General features: G+C 42.0%; 1 protein-coding gene across 3 annotated transcripts; it reads left to right on the plus strand.

Annotated features, from left to right (window-relative positions):
* The first annotated feature begins 53 nt into the window (after window positions 1–53).
* On the plus strand, window positions 54–7,893 carry chtopa (chromatin target of PRMT1a). 3 transcript variants are annotated; one of them, XM_088328258.1, is made up of 6 exons: window positions 54–170; window positions 1,189–1,278; window positions 3,404–3,554; window positions 4,370–4,541; window positions 4,621–4,767; window positions 7,281–7,893. In XM_088328258.1, the coding sequence occupies exons 2-6, from the start codon at window positions 1,214–1,216 to the stop codon at window positions 7,472–7,474; spliced, it is 729 nt and encodes a 242-aa protein (XP_088184384.1). In that variant the 5' UTR covers window positions 54–170; window positions 1,189–1,213; the 3' UTR covers window positions 7,475–7,893. The 3 variants fall into 3 exon arrangements, with proteins under 3 accessions (XP_088184384.1, XP_088184383.1, XP_088184385.1); XM_088328257.1 differs by having other exon boundaries at window positions 64–393; XM_088328259.1 differs by having other exon boundaries at window positions 65–393; window positions 1,189–1,579.
* The last annotated feature ends 729 nt before the right edge of the window (window positions 7,894–8,622 follow it).

The following is an 8,622-nucleotide window of genomic DNA, read 5'->3' on the forward strand; positions in this document are numbered from 1 at the left end:
CTTTTCAGTGAGACGAGCCGAAAAAGCCACTTCTCCAAAAAGAACCGGAATTCCCGTCACTACACTCTAGCAAGGGACACCGGAAACGACATCAATGTGGCGTCCACAAAGCTGCTCCATTTTATCCTTCGGAGATCTTCCGCTCCATTTTAAGAAGTCGCTTCGACGGAGTTGCGTCTTGACGTTTAATTATTATTATTATTATTAGAAAACAGCTAGGACCATATTTATTTCTTCTGAATAACTTTGTACATCTAGCAGTCAGTTGTTCTCTTTGTTTCCGAGCTAAAGGGACAAATAACAATCTCCTCGCGGCCTGGTGGTGTCGGACCAAGCTAGTTCTCCAAGCTAACTTTAGCTAGCTGGCTCTTAGCGGCCTATGCAATCTTCACTGTGAGTCCAAAATTATATTCTCATTGAACTCAGTCCGTTTGGGACACTCTTTGTTTGTTTTGATACGTGGATTGTGTGTTTGTCGACAAAAAAACGTGAAATGTAGCGATTGAAGATGGCGAGCTTTATTTCGCCTTGAACCTACCGAACTGGGATTGGTCTGCAACTGGGACCAGTGCCCCAAAGTGCTGCGTCACGGATTCAAAGAATGCCTTAACGCTACCGTTTTAAATCATAGCAATAAGCATTTATCTTTTTTTGCAATTACTTTTCGCCTATATAGATGATGTATATATTATATTGATTTGTCTTTTTTTTGTCAATGATAACGAGGGATAATTGTTTAGAACGAAATTAGACGTGGCTCTCCATGATAAACACGTAAATGAGAAAATAATGTAAGGGTGAACTGACATTGACAAGTTTTTGGAGAATGGCCTATGATCTAATAATATTGCAATGAAAAATAGTGCGTTTGAACTCTAGTATAACGTAAAGGACCAACAAACTCAGAGACCGTTTCCTTCTAAGGGTCACCACCACGCTAAGCAAGCGTGAAGAATTTAAATACAAATATTGCCAGTTGCATCAAAAATGTGTACTCTTATTTATTGATTTATTTTAATTTTTTCTCACGTTTAAATGTAAACGTTAAGATAAAAAATTTCAAATGATTGAATAAACCAGAAGCTGTTTGTTGTATGCACGAGAAGTTTCAGTGCTCGTTCCCAGATCTGACAATCCCATCCACTTTCTACTCTTCCAGTCGGAATTATTCGTGTTTTGTGTTTCCAGGAGCCTGCAACCGAATACAATCAAAATGAGCGCGGCATCTTCTCAAAAAGTTGTCCTGAAGAGCACCACCAAAGTGTCCCTGAACGAGCGGTGAGGCATCCCTAACCGCAGAATGGAGGAATTAGTGCTGTGTGAAGAAGGCCACCGTGGGCGAGCTGAACCAGCCGCAAACGCTTTCCCTTGGTCCTCGTGCGTGCACTGCTCACTCAGCTTCGTCGAACCTGTCTGTAGTTTTGGGGGCCCAATTAGGAACGTCGCCGGGTGCTTGCCCAGGCCGGATGCTATGTGTGAGCAGTGCACCAAGGGAGATGACGTTCTAATACTTCCTAGGCCTATGATGGACCACACGCTGCTGTCGTGATAAGGGTGCTCACTCTGTCGTTTGTGCACGGTACAGTATACGTGAAGTCCACACAATGCGAGGGAGTGGAGATGTCATACAGATATATTTTGAAATGGGTTTCTTTCCTGAGCCAATGCAAGTTAAACACTTTTCTTCTTACTGTTCTTTACATTCTCTGTATAATTCTAAAGATCAGATCAGTACCACGTGCATGTTATCTATGTTGCGGTCCTTTTCTGTAAAAGGCCGAGGAGCCAAACTCATTTTTTGTTCGAGCAGGAAACCTCAACTTTTGTGCTTACTTTTTTGTCAGATTTTTTTTTTTTTTTTTAAATCACCGTGTGCTTCCTATGCTGGGTTTGAAAGTGGAAAATAATTGTTGGTATTGTATATAACAACGTAGTGGACATTGTTTACAATAAGATAGGACGTTTCCTTCCAAGATAAGCACGTGATAAAGACTTAAAACAGATGGCAAAAGGAAACGCATGGAGTGGCTTTTTAAATAAATTATTTTTATTGTCATCGATAACATAGTGAAGATTGTTTGCAACTAGATTAGACATAGCACTCCAGGATAAATGTGTAATAAAGTCTTAACTAAAAATGTGACGGGGAATGTCAGAATTGGCAAAAATACAAGGTGTCTTCAAAAATGTATACACATTTTAGCAGCTGACAACTCAATTATTTATTCTCTCCTTGTAGACTGAACTCATTTAACTGAGTGATGGTAGCCTGACCTTAATTTAAAGGAAATTACATGTGTTCTGTTGGAAGTATGAAAAGGCAGTAGTACTGCAAAGACTGTTAAAGAGTGAGTTTTACAACCTGCAACACAGGTACCGTCATTCCAATTGGAGAGAAGTTAAAAGCTTATCGAACTGTGCAGGACATCTATAAGAAGCGTTCCCGGAAGACCAGGTACCTCGACAAGTCCCACAACGAAAGACAAATAACTTGAAAAGTTTCAACCGAATCTAAGTACCTCAAAAGTTCTGGTTGACCACCATGTTAATTTACCAGGAATTAATTGCGTTTTCATACTGAGTAGCATTTTAGAATGCATTTTTTTTCCAAGTCAAGTTCGGCTGTCATCGCTCCGTTCAATGAGTTCAATGTAGAAGTATTAAGAGGTCTAAAAAGTCTAGGTCGACCTGACCCAGGCTTTCTGGTATTAAAGCTTGATCGATTCACTTGATATGCAGGACAGAGCCCTAAGTAAGGCCCAAATTGCATTTTTTATTTTGTGATTACTTATGAGAGGGAGAACTGATCTGGGGCGGCTCTCACCGCGCGCCTGGTTGTCTGAGTCCTACAGATCCAAAATCTAAGTAAAAAAAGACTTTATAAACCTCTACATCTTTTTTTTTCTGTCAGCCGAAGTTACATCTGCTGAAAATTCCTATAATTGGTGGATTTTTTTAAGAGTTGACAAGAAAAGTTTACAACTATCCTTCGTTTTTGGGGTTGAACATTAGGCAATTAACCACAGCAGTACGTCCTCAAGAGAGTCAGAGAGACGAGGGAGAACAATTCCGAGTGCATAATTTTTGAAAAGCCAGCGGGAGAGAAGCCTGGCCCGACCCAAACAAAATTGGTATGGCTAAAGATCTTACCTCTTAATATAGCAAAAAAAAATTATTAGTTGAGTTGTAAGATTTTAAATTTGCAACATTTCTTGGGACACCTTGTGTTTACAAGGTGTGTAGTGCTTGGAGACTGCCCTAACTTGTGCAACATTGCTATTTATGAGAGAAACGACTGGCGGTTTGTTGAGATAATAGTGTCCATGATTTGATGTGGAACCCTGAATTTCCCCACTATTATGTCCTTCGTCTCTGTTTTTGACGTCTTTTCCTCGTTCCAAAGCTTCACTAACATGCTGAGGAACAAGACACCCACGGCGGTGAGCATTCGGGCCACCATGCAGCAGCAGCACATGGCTAGCGCCCGCAACCGCCGGCTAGCCCAGCAAATGGAGAATCGGCCCTCTGTGCAGGCCGCTCTCAGTCACAAACAGGTATGAGGTACCCACGCTTTGCATGCATACAAAGATGCTTTCATGGTGCTTTTACTAGTTTTTTCAAGTCTTATCTGTCTGTTGCAATTATGATATCAGCTCTGGCAGCCTTAAGGTCCACTGACAGGGCTTAGATATCCTTCCAGCCATCCCTATCAGTGTGGATGCCATCTTTCTGCTTCAAAATGATTCCAACACTGCTCTCTGGTGGTTTTGCTTTGGCATTGCGTTTCTTTTTCCCCTCGTGGTTAACTTTAACTGCAGCTGACATTAGCTTGTACGACATTATCCTAGTAATCGTCATCGCCCCCTACAGGTCACGCCCAAGAGGGCAGGTGCATGCTACACTTAAACGGGGCACTATGAAACGTGTTTGTGCAAGGGTTACGCATCAATTATTGTTGTTTATCATGGGGTATGCAAGAAATGAATTTTGTATTTCCCAGTGGTAAATTGGAATGGGAATTGTATTTCCTGCAACTTTTTATTCATTTTTACCCAACACCTGTATTGGGAGGGATTTGTTTTAAAAACAAATGCAGCCACAATTTACTCAATATCTAAAAATCATAAGTCTTGATAAATGCACACGAAAAATAAAGAAAAATAAAAAATGGCATATGTAAATTTCAGCTCTTCAAACTACATGACACGCTGAATTTCTTCCTATTATGATTGGCCATGAAAAGGGTGCATGAATCTTGGGTACAATAGTAAAAGCTGGCATCAATGAGTTTTTTTCTGGAGACCATACATTGCAATTTAGGTTGGAGTATTACATAAAGTAACAAAATCCCTTTTGAAAAACTACGCAGAGCCTAAAGCAACGCCTGGGGAAGAGCAACATCCAAGCCCGGTTGGGTCGCCCGGTGGGCATGGGAATGCGCGGTGGCGCCATGGGTGGCAGAGGAGGAATGCGCGGAATGAGCCGAGGCCTTAGTGGGCGTGGTCGAGGTGGAATGATGAGAGGCGCTCTTTCCCTTCGAGGTGCTCGACCACTTTTTAGATGGAGCCTATTTCCTTCACATGGACCTGCCTCATTTTTGTGTGTTTTTACTCTATTTAGGAAAGCGAATGCTTCCCAGTTTTCCAATGCGGGGCCGCGGTGCGGCCGGCCGCATTTCCATGCGGCGAGGGGGACGCCAGCGTGGGGGGATTTCCGGCCGAGGGGGCCCCATGGGGAGAGCAGGGCCCAGGGGGGCCATGTCTACAGGTACCTGTCAGTTGTCTGCTTCCAGATCATTTTGTCCTGGGTTCAACTATAACTATTTTAATAGTCCGCTAGTCAGTGACGATTGAAACATTGATTCAAATCTTCAGATCTATTTTTTTTTCTGAAATTTCGCACAATGTTGATTTAATGATGTCAATTATAAACTCGAGAAAAATTTGTATAATGAAAGACACCTTTTATTGAATATACTCCTGATTAAGTCCCGCGATTGACTGAATATCCTTCATTAAAGTACACAGTCCAAAAATCACAGCCGCCAAAATGAACGGAAAATGATAACGGTACTTAAGGTTTGATGCAGACCGGCAGAGTCCGGGTCCCGATGAAAGTAATCTAAAGAAAAAAGTGTGTATTTCCAAAGGTATGGGTGGGAAAAATGTATACCCACTATTGTCCGCAGTGTCCACAAACACTCACCTTTACCGTCAGCCCGCGTTTGTTACGCCCCTTTTTAATTCGCCCGTCCATAACATATCACAATAAGTGTCCAAAATAAATACATTTCAAAAATATACAGTTGCAAATACATATTATACATGGTTACACTTATTTACAAAGAAAGACGGTACACCAAGAGAGTTTTCAAAGCTTTAATAATAATATAACTTTCATCCGGGCAGTTAATGGTAGCAACACGCTCGCAACACCGTAAACCGGTCCGTTAAAAAAACATACCGTACAGTACTTGTAAAAATCACGGTAAACCGTTCTCATCTTCCTCCTTAGAACTGAAGCCATCAAAGTAGTCTTCCTCAGTGTCGGAAAGAAACTTTGTCATATAAATGTCGTCCCACGCTCCCGCAGCTGGACTCACTCTGTCACTGCCGCTGGAACTTTCATCCACTCCTAATTCTGTGCCCTCCTCTCCGTCACGCAGCAGACCGGCTTTTCGGAACCCGTTGGTGATGGTGGATTTTTTGATGCTGCCCCACGCTGTCAGGATCCACTGGCAGACTTGCGAAAAAGTTGCCTTTCGCATGCAGCCAGTTTTAGTGAAAGATTTCTCGCCGTTAGTCAAGCCGAAGTTGCAGTCTTCCTCTGCGCATATTCCATATTCCACCGGTCCAAATCTTACCATTTGTGCTCGAGCGCCGCTGGCGGCCGTTAGAAAAATTACATAAATTGGCCGCATCACGGAATAAGCCGCAGGGTTGAAAGTTTGAGGGAAAAGTTGAGGCTTATAGTCCGGAATTTACGGTACATAAATAGTACAGAAATACTACTGCGGTAATACTTCAAAATGACTACACATTAAAATTAAACAAAAATGTCCTTTCTAAAACCAATTTGGCTCAGTGCACAGTCACTAGAAACATAAATCCATAGATATTTTTTTAAGAAAAGTAAAATAAATCATACTTTTAAATCAAGCCAACATTATGGTTTTATCCCTGTTAACCAAGAACGGCTTGAACGGTAAAGGGTGACCTACGTGAATTGTATAGATCCGAGGAGAACATTTTTAAGTTGGGGAAGAGGTTATTGTGTAATTTCCCAGAGTGGATTGGGCATTTTAGGTGTTTCATAGTTTGCACGAGCACTGTAGGAATATGCACTGCGAGGTCTGAAAAGTTTTTGACTGTTTTGCTTCGGTCGATGACCCACCGCTTGCGGGCCACCTCGCCTTTACGCTGAAGTTTAGCAGCGTTTTCATTGCTTGTGAGAGTATGTTTTTCCAGCGTCCTCCACTTAATTAATCTTCAATTCTCTCACAGCTGCCTGCTTTCCATGTTCATCCGCGTTATATATAGATCAACAAGCCATGGAGGACAAAAACACTGAAAGAATTCAATGGATGGAAAGTGAAGTTAGGAATTAAATATTTGGAGGACAATTTCTTTCACCCTTCAGTAGCACAATAGCATCCATGAGTACTTCCGCAAAAAATGAACGCATGGCATCTGACGATGCGTGTCATATTCTGCGCATGTTGAGTTCACACAGGTTGTGTGTCATCTTCTGCGCATGTCGAGTTCACACGGGAGATAGCATACAAGTCGCATTTAGTTGGAAATGTAAACAAGCTCACAAAAACATCGAATATTACCCAAAATTTGGAATTGAGTATTAAGCTCTGTAGCGTGACCCTAGCCTTATAAACACCCCCAGACATCACCCTTTAGCAGACTCTGTGTCCTCAGCTAAGCCACTTTACATCACACACAGGGCGCAGTGCACATCTGAGCGCGCTGCTCTATTTGAAGAAAATCTGGGACTTTTGTGCGCGCCTTATGGTTGTGAAAATACGATAATCGGCTGTACCCAAGCTAAAATTGTCCCAAACATTACAAGTTTTGGCACTTGATGTTGATGCTGTCAATATTGTATGCACTTATTGCACTTTAGTTAGACACACTAGATTTTAATCATGTAAGATGCCTCACTTTTGTAAAAACATTCCTGGTTACAATAGCTGAAAATGAATTCCATTGCCGACTATTTCCTTTCAATTTTTGGTGACTAAGTGGACTACGTGTTGCCTCTTCCGACAGGACGCGGTGGTCTCCGAGGTCGTGGCGGTGGTTTTGCCGGTCGACGCGGTCGCGGCCGGGCAATGGGCCGACCGGCAGTGACCCGTGAGCAACTGGACAACCAGCTGGATGCTTACATGTCCAAGACCAAAGGCCACCTGGATGCCGAACTGGACGCCTACATGGCCCAGGCCGATCAAGACAACATGGAGTGACGCTGGACTGGACTTGAACACATCACGTAATGGGATGAATTGTTTTGATGAGCAAAACTCGGTCCAGAACTCTATGGACAAGCGCAAAATTCATCCGCTTGTCATTTCTACAACTGTCAAAATGAAGCCCATTTAGGTTCTTCTAAACCGTAAAAGAAAGGACTTTGACAAATCACCAGCTATTTTCTTTTAATGTTTGTATCCAATTTTAAAGTTCTAGTCACACATTTCATAATTATGTTCCCTTTTTCTTCTGGCATTGAAAATGTGACACACTCGGAATTTCCCCTCTGAACTATTTTTGTTGCCACTCTTAAGTTATGTCAAAAGAAAGTGTAAAAGAAAGCATTTTTTACTCAAGTCACGTGTCTTTTGTGAAGAGAAATATTTTACATAAATGTTGGTAGCGTTTTCAAATGCGTGAAGTGTGATGAGGTCATTGTGAAATTAAAACTTTGCTATTTCTCACGTACTTAGGACCAAAGAGCTATAATGAGGCAAGTAGTTCCCCCCCCCCTCAAAAATCTGATTTTTCTGTATAAAATCAGTGTTTGAAGAACGTCTGCCCGGATGCCCGGGCGTGCATCTTTTACGTCGGGCATACAACTTGCACAACGACGTCTATCCGGGTGGCCGACAACTTTTTAAAGGGGGAAAAAAACGATTTTTTTTTTTTTTAAATCAAACGTTTTCCTTATTTTGATTTCGAAATCTTAGTTCGGTTTGGAAATTTTGGTTCCTTTAGCAATTTTCATATTCGGCAGCCGATCAGAAGACTGCAACGAATAGGCTCTATGCACGTGAGACGATGACGTAGTTCCGGAAAAATCTCAGGATGGTTGGAAGTTTCCGTTCAGCGCTGGTCTCAATGATGTTAGCAACAAACCCGCCAAAGCCAAATACGGATTTGTTTTTTGACGTTATTTGCAATTAATTTCAACTTATGCCCACCGAAGGTCAGAACCACTTATAAACGCACAAATGTTTGTTTTCAAAAACAGACAGTTCGGCCAGCCACCAATGCTGTGTACCTCAATGTACAGCATCGGCTACTTGTAATTCGGTCCTAAGCGTTTCTGCAAAACTCCAAATTACGAAATCGGTGGGTTATCAATAATTGAAGAGACTACTTCATTGTTAAAAGTACC

Source organism: Urocampus carinirostris, chromosome 2, assembly GCF_059441175.1.
Source record: "Urocampus carinirostris isolate Australia breed hairy pipefish chromosome 2, RoL_Ucar_1.0, whole genome shotgun sequence".
NCBI lineage: Eukaryota > Metazoa > Chordata > Actinopteri > Syngnathiformes > Syngnathidae > Urocampus > Urocampus carinirostris.

Excerpts from the sequence above, each read along its gene's own strand:
- chtopa (XM_088328257.1), top strand. Across the intron at positions 3,555-4,369 it reads CCGCTCTCAGTCACAAACAG|AGCCTAAAGCAACGCCTGGG; the intron begins GTATGAGGTACC and ends AAAACTACGCAG. Across the intron at positions 4,768-7,280 it reads CAGGGGGGCCATGTCTACAG|GACGCGGTGGTCTCCGAGGT; the intron begins GTACCTGTCAGT and ends CTCTTCCGACAG.